Below are 15,726 nucleotides of genomic sequence, written 5' to 3' on the forward strand. Positions count from 1 at the left end.
TGACTCACTTACTCAGCACTTAGGCACTCAGATACTGCCCTGCTGGGAACAGGGGAGTCTCGGTCCCTGACCTGAAGGAGTTAAAGTGCAGAGTTCTGGCTGGTCCTACACCCTGTGGTCCAAACCCTGCGAGTGTAGACTGGGAGAAGCGCCGTGAAATGAACTGGCCCGATGCTCTGCTGGAGAACATTCCATGGGGCCACAGCAGGGATTGGGGGAAAGGCCTTTCATAGGAGCTCGCCTTCCAGGCTGAGTCATGGAGGGTGGGAGGGCATCTGGGGGAGAGGGAACAGGATTTCCAGCAGGGAACAGCATGTGTGAAGCCCTTGTTGCGGGAGAGCTTGCCAATTCAGGGTAGCAAAGGAGGGCATGTAAGGGAGCATGCAGGGGGATGGCGGGCCCGAGGCTGGGGGAGCTGAGACGGGCATGCTTGGGGCCCCAGTAAGTGCAAAGAGAAGTGCTGGGGGCAGTTAAGCAGGGACATGGAACCTACCATGACTTGTCATTACATGATGGGTTACATGATAGAGTGCTGACTCTAGCAAAGGAAGAAGGGCTGAGGTGGGAAGGGCCATGGGAGTCAGATGGAGAGGGGTTCTGTCTACTTGGGATTCCATCCAGACCTCCCCGAACCTTCCAGAATAGCTCTCCCTGTGTCCCAGCAGGAAGGTGGGCCTTGTTAGCGGGGCTGTGTCTGTTCCTGCCCCTGGCGGGGGTGGGAGGAGGGACCCGGTGTGTCTCTGCCCTGTCGCTCCAGGTAAGGAGGCCCGCTGTGAAGACCCTTATTTCCTACCCTGGTTGCCTCCGTTGTATTTTCTCCCCTCATTTCTAACCGTCCAAGTAGCCTATTTTCAGTGTCATCTTTGGGGTCTGATGTCTGCATTCCACTTTCTCCTGGAATTTCCTGGTCCCTGAAAGGGTAGACAGAAGGATGCCGTTGATGCTAGCAGCAGGTCCTCTTCTTACTGATGCCCAGAACTCGCCTGGGCTCTGCACATGCAGGCACTTGATATGTTTAAACTTCCATTGGATTTCCTGAGAAAACTATAGAATGTGTTTTACAGAAGGGAAACCCCACCCACTACTGAAATAGATTTGCAAAAGAGAACGGGTCAACTGCTTTGGTCATGCCCACCCTTTTCAAGGCTGTTTCCTGGGCATGACCCAGTCTCTTCTCTGAAACCTGAATCTCAAGGTGGGTTCCCAAGCGGGGTCGAATAAAGAAAGAAGCAGGGCCAGGGACACCACAGGGATGTGGGATGCAGGGGGGCCTGGCTCTGAACCAGGCTGCCTGCCCTGAGCCTTCACTCTGAATCCCGGTTCTCACTCTTGTTCTGTGGCTGATGACACTAGGCGGAAACCGCCAACATTCCATCTAGGTGTAAAACATTACACCTTTGTATTTCAGTTTCTTATTGTCCCATGAAGCTTTTGACTTTGAGAGGATGACCATCCTTTACATCAAAACCATCTTCATTATTGCTTTTATTTATTTAAATTTTTTATTGGAGTATGGTTGATTCAAAATGCAAGTGTATAGCCCAGTGAATCAGTTATACATATATGTATGAAAGAAGTGAAAGTGAAAAAGTCCCTCAGTCGTGTCCAACTCTTTGTGACCCCATGGACTGTAGCCTACCAGGCTCCTCTGTCCATGAGATTTTTCAGGCAAGAGTACTGAAGTAGGTTGTCATTGCCTTCTCCAGGGGATCTTCCTGACCCAGGGTTTGGACCCGGTCTCCTGCCTTGCGGGCAGACGCTGTACCATCTGAGCCACCATACCCACTCTTATGTAGATTATTTTCCGATATTTCTTTTCCGATATTCCGACATCCACTCTGGTGATATTCTCAGGACTGTCTGCACGTCTGTCTGCATGCCTTTAGCATGTTTCTATCAGAGAAAATATAGGTCATCACAGAGTATTGAGTAGAGTCCCCTGTGCTATACAGTAGATCCTTATTAGTTACCTATTTTTTATATAGCAGTCTGTATCTGCTGATCCCAATTTCCAATTTACCTCTCCCTCCTCATTCACCCTGGTAACCAAGAGTTTGTTTTCTGTATCTGTGAATCTATTTCTGTTTTGAGATAACTTCATTTGTATCCTTTTTTTTAAGTCCATACATAAGTGATATTCTATATTTGTCTTTTTCTGTCTGACTCATTGCTTTTATTTTTAATGCAAAACCCCAGATGCCATTAATTTGATCAGTTGATTTCATAATGTATCCAAACATGAAACTAAAAAGCAGTTAAATGAAATAGTCCTTATTGCCTGTTTAACAATGCACACAGCTAATTAAGGGCTTCCCAGGTGGCAATTTGGAGGCACTTGACTTGGTTTGACCTCCCTTTGGAGGTGCTTGACTTGGTTCCCTTTTGTCCTAAGAGAACCCAAAGGTTCCTAAGGGAATCTAAGGACCCAGAGTCCTTACCGAGTGGGTCCTGGGCTACAGGTACAGAACCTGGAGTCTTGGCCATCACAACCGGACGCCCACCCCACCCCCATCCCCGCCCCCCCCCCCCCACACAAACACCTCTGCCTTCGTGTCCTCACCTTTACCTCCCCCAGCCCAGATCACAGACACCTGGGCACAAAAGGAAATACAGCATCCACCCCCAGACCCTAGTGGAGGCTGCTGGGGACAGGACACCCCCAACTTTTGGGTGGGGTGTGGAGGAGGGGGAGGGTCACAGCTGCCTTTGAGCACATCTTCTCAGGACTGTCTGCACAGCTGTCTGCATGCCTTTAGCATGTTTCCATCGGAGAAGCCGGCACTCTTGTCCACCTCAGCCTGGCTGCTGATGCCAGGCGTGCAGAATCCTTGCCCACGTGGAGCTGTTCTAGCAACGTGCTGTCTTCCTTTCAGTCCTGCTCACATGGATCTTCCTGCCCCGATTCTTTCCAGCCCCTGTTTCTCTCTGTTGTTTCTCGTGGCAGTGGAATTTCTCCTTTGATCTGATGCTCAGCTGCCTTAAATTTGCACTTGTTCGTGAACTTGCCCCTCAGAGCTGTGTATGCATGTGTGCACATGTGTATGCATGTGGTATATTTGTGCAGGTGTGTGTGTGCAGGTATGCATGTGGGGTGTGTGCACAGGTGTGCATGTGTGTGTGTGCACGTGTGAGTCACCTCGTGGGCAGAGTCTGTTTTGTTCCTCATCGTTCATAGGAAATTCTCAAAGTCCTCCTGCTCCATATGCCCCAGGTCCTCCATACTCCAGCCTGTACATATCTCCACACCTTACCACATGCCAGATTCCTGAAATGGTCCTACATCCCAAGCCCTCCCTACCTTGGTGCCCTCAAAATTAATCTCCTTGCTGGGGACAGCCTCATGCCCACTTATTCTTGCTACCTCTGTCTGATTTTTCTTATCACCACTCACAAATCATTTCCAGAAGCATGGTGAACTCTGTCTAAATGGAGAGACCAGTATAATCATCCTTGTAGAGCACATCTTACCTTCCTTGCCCTTGTGGTTCTACCATCCTTCTTTCTGTGTCTCGTGAGCTGCTGTCCACCCTTGGGGACCAAAGTGGAGCTTGTGGAGGGTGACTTCCAGCTGCAACTGTCAATCTTAGGATGGCCCTGGGATGTGATGGGGCCCCTAACTATTTGTCAGTGGATGACTGTCTTCCTAGACACACGTGGCATTGCTCATAGAAGAACTTAAATCTAAGTTTGCAAAATGATGTTTGGTGATGTCATTATTAAAATCCTGCTCTTCTGTCCCCTTTCTTTGATGCTTCATTGAAACTGTGATCCCCAGATCTCTGAATTCTTCATTGTAGCTGAGGCCCATTGGGGGGTGACTCAGCGCAGCATCAGGTTTAGGAGGCTGGGCAGGGCCTTTGGAGCACCCCCAGGCTCCTGGGCTGCTTCTCATGGGGAGCACCTGGCAGCCTCCAGCTGTTCTTTCCCTTGGGATGAGCAGAGGCCTCCTCCAGCTGCTGGCAGGAGGAACCAGGTGACACTGGAAGTGACCTGACCCAAGAACCAGGGTAGCTTGTGTCCAACTTCCTGCCTCTTCCAGCAGGAAGCAAACATCACGCTTGGAAAGACTCTTGAGAGGGATGGGCGACTCCCTCCTGCCTGCAGCACCCACAGGTCTGTTCAGCCCGAGCTGGCTTCACCAGTGGGCCAGGCCCAGGAGGAGCGGGTGTACCTGGCTTCTCTTTGGAATCTCCTTTCAGGCAATGCTGTTCGCCCTGCTTCCTGCCCAGGCCGCCTCCAGGGTGCACAGACAAGGATCCTGCAGGCTCGTCATTCAGCTGAGCTGGCGTCAGCATCACCATCCACGGATAGTGACCCAGAGCAGAGCCCCTTGGACTGCTCGGGAGTGGAGAGGCATGTGGGCTTTCTCTTCTGAGGCTGCAGCCCTGCTGCCCGGCTCCTCCATCCTGGCTGGGCGCCGGCTGTGGCCCGGGGAGTTAGGTTGTAACTCAGCTGCCTGGACCGGGCCCCGGGATTTGCACTCACTGATCCAGACTGAGTCCAGACACAGCCCACACCATCTAGGACCGTCTGGCTTTAGGGGGAGCATCTGTGCCTCCTGCTTCAGGTTGCAGGGCTCTGAGTGTAAAAGCCGGCTGACTGCAACCTTGCTGGTGTGGGAACTCACAAGCCTGGTCCTGACGTTTAGACAATGACTGTGTGATGGTTTTAAGGTATAACCGTTTGGAACTCTGATTGATAACGTTTGAGATGCCAGAATTTTTTTTTTTTTCATTTACTAAGACCTTCCTGCCCAGGCACTCCCAGCTGCTTGTCCTGGAGGGAGCGCTGGGAAGGTAAGTTGCTTGCTCAGTGACTCAGGCCCTGAAGAGCCCCCAGGGGGCACCCAGGAGGGGCCAGGCCCTGAGTCCCAGCTCCAGGTGGGTCCTCAGACTGGGGTAAAAACTCAGCCCTTTGACTGCCATCTGCTTCTAGACTCAGGCGGCCCCAGCTGCCCAGCACGTGCACAGACTCTCCAGGGAGGAACCAGCTACTGGACGTGACCTTGGCTTCCCTGGACCAAGCAAAGGTCACTGAAGCCTGTGGGAAGATCAGGGGCCCTTGTTGGGCAGAGAAGGCTGGTGGTGCTGTGTTATGGGGAGATGCTGCTTATGATCAGAGGAGCCTGGGGGGTCCATGCCCCTGGACAGCTCTTGCTATTGAACTGGCCCGTGGTCACACCCTTGAACACACAAGCCCAAGGTATTGTGCTGCTTCTGGGATGGAGGGGGTTCAAGGGGGAGGCCATGGAGAGGTCTCATCGCTGTAGCTTCTTCTTGGCCCCCTGCTCCCGGCAGGGCCCCCTCCCGTGGGTGGATCCAGCTTCTCCCCTTCCTTCGCTTCCTCTAAGGGGCCCGTGAGCCCCCACCTGCATCAGGTCCTACATCTTGTGCCTTGCCCTCCAGTGCGCTCAGCCGGAGAAGCTTCTCTTGGGCAGAGGGACACGAGAGGCAGAGACTGAGGGGTGCCCAAGAAAGAGTCTCGGCAGGAAGACTCACAAAGATGAGGATGAAAACTTCATTTTATTATGATGAGATTTGGTCTTGTTCAGAGGTAACAGTCATGATTAAATTGTGATACGGTCACACAACATGAAATTTACCATTGTTTGACCGTGTGTAAGCATGCAGTTCAGGAATGTTAAATGCATTCACATGATTGTCCAATGATCTCCAGAACTTTTCTTCATCTGGAACCATCTACCAAACTGGAGCTCTGTTAAACAAAAACTCTGTAAACCCATGAAGTAAAACTGCCCATCTCCCCCCAACCCCTGGTACCCACCATTCTACTTTCTGTCTCTATGAGCTTGACTGCCTGTGTTCCTTTCATAAGTGGAATCATGCAATCTGTGTCCTCCTGACTGGTATATTATTCACTTGGCATAATGTCCTCAAGATACATTCACCTTTTAATATGTGTCAGAATTCACTTCCTTTCAAAGGCTGGATAATATTCCATAATGTGTATTTGCCACATTTTCATTTTCATTCATTTATTAATGAATTCAGATTTCATTCATTTATTCATTCATCTGTTGATAGACTCTTGAGTTGTTTTCACCTTTTGGTTATTATGAATAATGTTGCTCTGAACATGGTTATGCAAATAATCTCTTCAAGTCTTTATTTTCAATTATTTTGGGGTATATACCCAGAACTGGGATTGCTTGGTCATATGCTAGTTTTATTTTTGATTTTTTGAGGAATCTCCAGCCTGTTTTACACAGTGGCTTCCCCAGTTTACACTGCAGCCAGCAGTGCACAAGGCTTCTAATTTCTCCACTCACCATCACTTATGTTCTGTTTTTTGTTTTTTAATCCTGGGTGCCGCTTAATTTAATTTTATATAATGGTGGTAGTTCGGGTCTATGCTTTTCTGTGATTTGGTCTATTAGACCTGGAAGTCCTACCATCCAGCTTTCCGTTTACTCCCCTGGAAACTGAGGTCCTGGAAGCAGAGACTCCGCTGAGATAGCCCAGATCCAGATGGACACTCAGAACGACCTAAGAGATGCTCTTTTCTGCTGCCTCCTGGTGTGGCCTCAGAGCTGGGTCGGCCCTGATGTCCAGGGGAGGGCCAGTCACCCTGAGTGAGGGTGAACGGAGGTGCTGACACCACTTGTAGGACTTTGCAGTGGCTGGGACCACAGAGTTACCTGGTCTAGAGCGAGGCCCCCAGAGTGCCCTGAGCGATGCCTTGAGTCACACCTTTCCTCTGCCCGTTTGCACTGTGGTTGTGCCATTGTCATCGTGAACTCACCCCATCGGAAGTCTATGTCCGGCCAGCTCCGATGGCGTGTCCTCTGCTGGCCCGCACGCAGCCTTATGCTGGAGTCTGGCTGCCTTGCAGTATCCCCCCACCCCAGAGCCCACTGCCTCCCTGACGAGCTCTCTGTCTGGCATCCTCTCCCACCCTACCTGTCCTCCATTTCAGCCCCCGTGCTGTGACCCTGGAGCTGGCACTGCTGCCTCCAGCCTTGCTTTTCCATCTGATGTGTACCCAGATGCTGCCCACCTCACCTGACTCCTCGCCTGTTCTCCCGAGTCCTCAGGGACCCCGCTGGCTGTGGGATCATCTGGATCCGTGGCAGTGTTCTCACCTGGGAATGTCTTCCTGCAGCCGCTGGGCCCCTGCTCCAGACAAAGCAGACAGGAAACCACCCTCTGCTCCCTTCCGCTTCCTTGGTGATCTTGCAGAAGTCATTTAGGCACTCCCCAAATATCTGTGGGATACCTGTGCATTTAGAACCCATCTGAGCGTGGTTTCCTCAGCTATAAAATGAGAGCTGGAGATGTTATCCTTTAGAATTTGAGGCTCACATGAGACAAAGTATATTTCTGTCATATTTATTTTCTGTTGCTGTTGAAGCATAGTTTATCTGCAATATCATGCTTCTTTCAGGCATACAGCATAGTGATTCAGTTATATATATATATACACATGCATTGGAGAAGGAAGCGGCAACCCACTCCAGAATTCTTGCCTGGAGAATCCCAGGGACAGCGCAGCCTGGCGGGCTGCCGTCCATGGGGTCGCACAGGCAGAGGGGGACGCAGCAGGCCGGTGCCCCACAAAACTGTGTGTGTCACCCGGGAGGACTTGGTGAGGAGCTCTATTGCGATGATTCAGGGGCAAGGTTGCAGATGCAGAGTGTATGCGGGCTGTGCGCGCCTTTAATCTGGCTTCAGGTGGTCTTTTGATGAGCTTCTCTGGTTTCTTTAATCTGGCCTCGGTGGTCTTCTCTGGGGTGGAGAATGCTAGCATCTTCCATCTGTTGGGGAACTTAGTTTCATAGAGAGCTCAACGATATTGTCATACGTATCCCCTGATGTAGAACCAGGACCTGCCCCAGCTGCACTGTTGTTTCTTGGCTGTTCCTCTCGTGTCTCCGTATCCCCTTCCTCCCTTCCTTCTCTGATTAGCAACTGTTTGAATCTGCCCTTCGGAAATCAGGAAAGGTCTTAGAGGCTGGGGTCTGTTCCCTACAAATGAGAAGCAGGGGACACAGAAAGGATGCCGGGCCCAGGAGCCCTGTGGGGTCCTGCCTTCACCCCAGGCATTGCTCTTGGTGTGAAACTTTTTCATGTACCCTTCTGAAAATCTGCAGATGTTATTTCTATGAAATAAAAACAGACTCATGAAGTTATGAACAAATTAATATACATTAACTGTATATTTTTCTATCAGCTGCTTTCATCAAATGATACAAATTTGCAGGTAAAACCATATACCATTTTCATATTAACACAAGAGCCTCTGTTCTCAAGAGATGTTGTGGTTGGTAACATAAACCAGCTCTGAGAGGCTCATGTTTGATTGGTTCGCAGTGAAAGGTAAACACATTTTAAACTTCCCAGGTGCTTCTGCAGGCAGGTAGAGACCCCTGAGCTCAGCCGTGTGTGTCTGGAGGTCAGGAGCGCCTGGAGGATTCTCGGGAGACAAGGTTTTGAGCTGTGTCTTCTAGGGAACAAAACCTCCAGTCCGGTGGTGAGGCAGAGGCAAGCAGAGATGTTTGTGCTTCCAGGATCGGAGATCTGAGACCCAGCAGCTGAGTGGGGGGAGCACAGAGGCGTCAGGACTGAGGATGCCTGTGATACTGAATCCAAGCTCACTCTGCTTGCTGCATGACAGGCCGATGAATCCGAGAGACGAGATGTTGAGGCCAGGAAGAGTCTCTTTGGAAAGCCAGCTGACGAAGAAGATGGTTAGGCTAGCACCTCAAAATAACCATCTTATTGGGGTCTGGATGCCAGGTTCTTTTATAGATCAGAGAGAAAGAGCAGTGAGGAATTAAAGTCAAAAGGCAGACTAGAGAGGGAGAGGCAGTGGGGAAGTAAAATGAAAGGGTCTTTAGTCTTGCAAAACATCTCCAAGGGAATGGCCCGCCTTTGGAAGGAGTGTGTTAATCTCTCCTATTAACAGATAGGCAGGGACAAACTATCTCTCCATGAGTTGAACAAAGGCACTTTAGTTTACAGTCAAGCAGAGGGACAGGGTCGTCCAGGCAAGCCATTAAGTATGATTATAATAATAAAAGTAATGAAAAGCAAGTCAAAGAAACACTTTCCAACATGAAATCAGAGTTGGCTTCCTCCCGGTCACACTTGGAGAGCCCTGGTTTTCAAGCTGTGGTTTGGATGTCACACAGGATAGGTATGTGATAGCCTGAAGTCTATGGATCCAGATGGACACACTCAGATGGGCTTTGTTTGAAGGTGTTCAGGCCCCAATCAGATCTTTGATTCCTGCTTTTTTTTGAAAAGAGTGAGAAATTAATTTTGTTCACCTGAAATGTCCTAGTGTTTTCAGTGCTGGCCAACTTGCATGTGTTCACGTGTGCGCTCACACACATGCACACCATGGCATGCTGGATCCGCAGAAGCCTCTCTGGGCATCTGTGCAGCCCATGGAGAGAAGCTGTCACCGTGCGGTCAGGGTGCTGTGTGCAGAGCAAGGCGTGAGAGATGAAGGTCCCTGTGGTTGCACTCAGCGCATGTTCGTGGAATGAAGGATGGGCTGGCAGGAGATTGGGGTGAAAGAAGAGACTGCATTTGTGCGGGCCTTGGTGATGAAGGCTTGGTCGGGGGGTGGCGGGAGGTGAAATTGGGGATGGAAAGGCTGACTCAGGGTGTTGGGGACATCATTTGTCTGGGGAAACCTGGAGCAGTGGGCATTGATTATTTTCCCTTACTGCTGTTGTTCAGTCGCTCAGTCGTGTCTGACTCTCTGTGACCCCATGGGCTGCAGCACGCCAGGCTTCCTTGTCCCTCACCATCTCCCAGAGCTTGCTCAAACCCATGTCCATCGAGTCAGTGATGCCATCCAACCGTCTCATCCTCTGTCGTCCCCTTCCCCTGCCCTCAATCTTTCCCAGCATCAGGGTCTTTTCCAGTGAGTCAGCTCTTCACATCAGGTGGCCAGAGTACTGGAGCTTCAGCTTCAGCATCAGTCCTTCCAATGAATATTCAGGACTGATTTCCTTGAGGATTGAGTGGTTTGATCTCCTTGCTTATTACAAAATATTGAGTAGAGTTCCCTGTGCTATACAGTATATCCTTGCTGTTTATCTATTTTATATAGCCTATCCTCTGCCTTGACTTTTCCATCTGTAAAATGGCCCAGTATCTGGTCTTCCTAATAGTGGTTGAAGAATGCACTGGTTAAATTTTCAGGCTCTGAAACCAAATTGTCTGTAATCTGAGAAAGATGTGCCTGTACTTCATATCTATAAAACAGGAATAGTAGTCCCTCCCTGGAGTGTTACTGTGAGGAATAAGTGAATTAACTACACACAGACCTTAAGCCAGAGCAATATATATTTGCTACTTAGTTTAAAGGGAAAAAAATGTAATGCAATAAAGCATAAAAATTATAAAAATATGATGTAGGTCTAAGGTTTTTTCACATAAAAAAGAGAATTAATTTATATTTACTTGTCAGGTTAGAGGACAAGACCCAGCGTCACTCCTAAGGCTTGTGTTAACCAGTAATGTGAACAGTGATGGTTTGAGGCCTCATCTGAACCCCATTTGCTGTTTTCCCCATTTTAAGATTACCTCTTTTGTTTTACAAGTAATACATAGAGAAGTGATGCTATAGAAAATATTAGGAAATGCATAGGAGTGAAAATAGCAAAACAAATGTCATGGTACCCGTCACCTGTATGTCATTGGTGCCATTCTTTGCTTTGTCTTTCTAGACTGTTTTATGGTCTATTGCTATAATGTTTATTTCTCTTATAAGCAGTATTTCTCAAAAGAGTATTCTAAAGTTTGTTTTCCTAAAAGTCTGTACTGAACATTTTCAAACATCAACTTATATGTTTAAAGGATATTTATTCTTTCACTTTACTTCTCCAGTTTCCCCAGCACCATTTATTGAAGAGGCCGTCTTTTCTTCATTGTTTACCCTTGCCTTTTTTGTTGCAGATTCACTGGCCATCGGTGTGTGGGTCCATTTCGGGGCTTGCTGCCCGGTACCACTGATCTATAATTCTGTTTTTGTGCCAGTCCCACACTGTTTTGTTTATTGTAGCTCTGCAGTATAGCTTAAAGTCAGGAAGCCTGTTCCTCAAGCTCTTGTTTATCTTTCTCAAAATTGCCGTGGCTATTCATGGTCTTTTGTGTCCCCATACACATTTTAAAATTTATTGTTCTAGTTCAGTGGGAAATGCCCTTAGCAACTTGATAGGAATTGCATTGAATATGTAGATTGCCTGCATTGAATCTGTAGACAGTATAGTCATTTTGACAGTATTCTTTTTAATTGGAGGATAATTGCTTTGTGAGCTTCCCCAGGGGCTCAGCAGTAAAGAACATACTTGCAATATAGGAGACATGGCTTCGATCCCTGGATAAGGAAGATCTCCTGAAGGAGGGTCTGGCAACCCACTTCAGTATTCTTGCCGGGAAAATCTCATGGACAGAGGAGCCTGGCAGGCTACAGTCCATGGGGTCACGGAGAGTCGGACACAACTGAGTGACTGAGGACACACACGCCGTTGCTTTACAGCGTCCTGTTGGTTTCCACTGCACAACAACACGGTCAGTCACAACTAAACAAATATAGATATAGGTACAGATAGAGATATGTGCCCTCCCTCTTGCGTCTCCCTCCTGCCCCTGCCCCACCCCACCCCTAGGTTGTCACGGAACCCCAGGATGGGCTCCCTGTGTTATATAGCAGTGTTAGTTCTTCTTAATAACCTAAAGGAAAAAAGAACAGACATACATATGACTGAAGCACATTATAAATCAGCTACAGTCCAGTGTAAAACAAAATTAAAAATAAAGTATGTTTAACCAATACCAGCATAACATTGTTTTTGTACTATCATTTATTGAAATTCCCTCTTTTTGACCTGTGGTTAGAACATCTTACATTTGTTTGCCATTGTAAATTGTACTGAGCATCTTTGAACCTCCCACAATGCGTTCTTGTGGGAATGTTTCTTTAGGATAAATATCTAGAAATGGAATTCTGATGTCTGGTGCTTTGAGACAGAATGCCCCAGCACATTGCTGTGCAGAAGTCAATAATTGAGGGCTCACGTAGCCTCTTCATGGCTCCTCCATCTGGAGTCTGGAGGAGGGCAGATGGGAGGAGAGCGAGGTGGGTGGGACAAGGCCCTGGAAGCCAGACACACCTCCTCCCCAGGCCTCCAGGGGAGCTTGGATCTAACTGACACTCAGTATTCTCAGTTCCAAAATATTTTGAATAAAGTGAGCTTCCTGAGGGTATTGTTAGCATAGGTCCTGAGGCTGAGTAAATGCCAGCTCCTATATAATAGCCAGGGTCTATGTAAAATAAAACTTTTATGTAAGGAAGGGCTTCCCTGGTGGCTCAGATGGTAAAGAATCTGCCTGCAATGCAGGAGACCTGGATTCAATCCCTGAGTCAGGAAGATCCCCTATATAAGTAAGGAGCATATGAATAAATGTGTACATGTATATACATGCATGTATACATACATATACATAGATACACACCTGCATGCTAAGTCGCTTCAGTCGTGTCTGCCTCTTTGCGACTCCATGGCCTGTAGCTCACCAGGCTCCTCTGTCCATGGGATTCTCCAGGCAAGAATACCAAAGTGGGTTGCCATTCCCTCCTCCAGGGGATCTTCCTGACCCAGGGATCAAGCCCATGTCTCTTATGTCTCCTGCATTGGCAGCTGAGTTCTTTACCACTAGCACCACCTAGGAAGACCCATATACATACACATATGTATATATTAAAAAGCAGAGACATTATTTTGCCAACAAAGGTCCGTCTAGTCAAGGTTATGGTTTTTCCAGTGGTCATGTATGGATGTGAGAGTTGGACTATAAAGAAAGCTGAGTGCTGAAGAATTGATGCTTTTGAACTGTGGTGTTGGAGAAGACTCTTGAGAGTCCCTTGGACTGCAAGCAGATCCAACCAGTCCATCCTAAAGCAGATCAGTCCTGGGTGTTCATTGGAAGAACTGATGCTGAAGCTTTAACTCCAATAGTTTGGCCACCTGATGCGAAGAGATGACTCATTTGAAAAGTCCCTGATGCTGGGAAAGATTGAAGGCAGGAGGTGAAGGGGACAACAGAGGATGAGATGGTTGGATGGCATCACTGACTCGATGGACATGAGTTTGAGTAAACTCCGGGAGTTGGTGATGGACAGGGAGGTCCATGGGGTCGCAGAGTCGCTGCGGTCCGTGGGGTCGCAGAGTCGGACACGACTGAACAACTGAACTGAACTGATGTATGTATTTTATATATAAGTATAAAGTATATATAAGTACAAATATAAAAGTATAAAGTATATATAAATATATATAAGTATATACTTATATATAAAATAAGACTTTGTGTAAGGTCAGTTGCCTTCCTTGAATAATCTGGAGGAGACAAAAATTCCCAAGTATGTTCATCAGAGTGGGTGATTCACTGCCAGATGTTTAGAAATCTACAAGGTGAATTAAAAATTTAAAGCAGAGTCAGAAATAAGGTGAAGACCAAGGGGTAGTGGGTGGGTATTAAAATATCATTGAAGCCCCTGCCTCAAAACTGCCACCTCCATACACAGTGCCCGTGTCTGTGGGTGTCAGTCTAGTGGGTTTTCTGGATAATTTATTACATCTTAATGTAGTCCCATCACATCCTCAGTATCATGGACTCATAGGTTCCAGATCTTCAGCTAGTCATGGATCCGGAGCTGGGGCAGTGATTTCAGCTAGAGCGACCTAGACCGGCTGGGAGGCCCCTTTAATTAGCTGGAATTTGTGACCCACTCAATGGTTCAGAAAGGACTCGTGCAAACAGATTCTTCCGCACCAACCCATCCCAAGAGGGGAACACAGTTTAGGCTGTTTCTTTCCAGGAATACGTACTTTCAAAATGAATTCTCCATAGGGAACAGACTGGTGGTGCCAAGGGGGAGGAGAGTGGGGGAAGGATGGAGTGGGTGGTTGGCACGAGCAGATGTGTAAGCTTTTATATAGAGAATGGATAACTACTGTGTAACCCAGGGAACTGTATTCAATATCCTGTGATACACCATAATGGAAAAGAAGATGAAAACGAATGTATTTGATGTATAACTGAGTCTCACTTTGCTGGTACAGCTGAAATTAACACAGCTCTGTAAATTCTACTTCAATTTAAAAAAATGTGCTCTATACTTTTCTTGGGTGTCCATTTTCTCTTAGTGTTGAAGAGTGCCAATATATTGACTTTTTTATTGAAGTCTATTTGATTTCAAGTGTCCAGCAAAATGATTCAGTTATACATGCACACATATATATTCTTTTTCAGATTATTTTGGTTTTAGGTTATTACAAGATATTGAACACAGGTCCCTGTGCTATACAGTAGGTCCTTGTTGTAATATATTGATTTTTAAAAGTTCCTGTGACCCAGAAGGCCCTAAATACTTATAAGAATGAACGATGAGGAGGAAGGGTCCTTAGAAGCTGCTGGCTGTCAACAGCTTTGTTGATTTCAGGTCGGAAGCTGCCACCTCACTTATCCTTCCTCTTGTCACCTTTCCAGGAGGAAGATGAAGGCTCGCGCTCCCCCGCCTCCTGGGAAGCCTGCCACCCCCAACTTGCACAGCGGACAGAGATCTCCTCGCAGAGCATCCCCCGGGCCCCCACAGAACCAGCTCAGCAGGAAGCACTCGCTGGACGGCGGGGTGGTGGCCATGACCGTCGTGCTGCCCAGCGGGCTGGAGAAGAGAAGTGTGGTCAACGGGAGGTGAGGGCCCGGCCGGGGCCAGCGGGGGGAGGTGATGCAATGCAGCGTGTGAGGCCTCAGGGTGTAAATCTGGGCCTAGGAACAACCTGCAGGGTCTCACCCCCCGGGCTGGGTGCCAGCGAGCTCACCACGCTCACCCTGATCCTTGGGGCTGCACAGCTCACTCCTGTTGGAGGCGGGCTCAGAGAGGAGGGTGGTCTCAGGCCCACAGGCCGACTCCCGGTAGGGGACCACCACCCGGGTCAGTGCCGGCCTCCTGGGCCCTGACACAGCATAGCTGGGGGCAGCCCCCTGAGAGACCATGCGCAGGCCCACTTACAGACTGTCGGAGGTGTAACTGCAACCACTTACCAACTTTCCAAATGAAAACAGTGCAAGCTTACATTAAGGGATACAATGTGATGCATGGAGTTGGCATTGAAGGGAATCAATTTCCAAACCCTTGATTTCCACCTGAATCCTTGTTGAGAGCTGATCTGCCTGTCAAGGTGCCTGTAGCCAAGGTCACACCCACCACCCAAGCTAAATTAGGTTTAGGGTTCGGGTTAGGGTTAGACCTGATCTGCCTGTCAAAGTGCCTGTAGCCAAGGTCACGGATTGACTTTTCTTCCCATCCCTTCCCAGTTGTAAAAGATACAATTGAAGCATTTGTAATATTCCAGAGTATTGATACTAATAGAATTTTAAGTTTTTAATGCTAATAGAATTTCTAATATGATGTTTGATATTTATCAAAATAGATCATAATCACATTGTTTAATCGTTTTTGTACTACTGTTACTAGCTCAATCTGTAATTTAAAAATTTAACAAAATCACAGGAAACAATTCCATCTAAATGTTTATACACTTTATTATGTAGAATATGATAGAGTGATCAATTATAAAGACATTTAAGCACAAAAATATTTTTGTATGATTGTGAAGCAGGAGTGAATGGGAGTTGTATTTCTAGAAAACCAAGGAAGGTAAGAAATGATGTAAAATATTTAAAT

At 47.8% G+C, this 15,726-nt stretch overlaps 1 protein-coding gene across 5 annotated transcripts in view; it reads left to right on the forward strand.

The window, feature by feature from the left end:
* The window catches only part of COBL (cordon-bleu WH2 repeat protein), a 308,249-nt gene that overhangs the window by 90,022 nt on the left and 202,501 nt on the right, over positions 1-15,726 (forward strand). For all 5 annotated transcript variants that reach the window (XM_061164802.1, XM_061164803.1, XM_061164804.1 and 2 more), the window contains exon 2: positions 14,529-14,732. In XM_061164802.1, coding sequence (XP_061020785.1) covers positions 14,529-14,732 — 204 coding nt within the window. The remainder of the gene's footprint in view (positions 1-14,528; positions 14,733-15,726) is intronic.

The sequence above is a fragment of the Dama dama genome, chromosome 18 (assembly GCF_033118175.1).
Source record: "Dama dama isolate Ldn47 chromosome 18, ASM3311817v1, whole genome shotgun sequence".
NCBI lineage: Eukaryota > Metazoa > Chordata > Mammalia > Artiodactyla > Cervidae > Dama > Dama dama.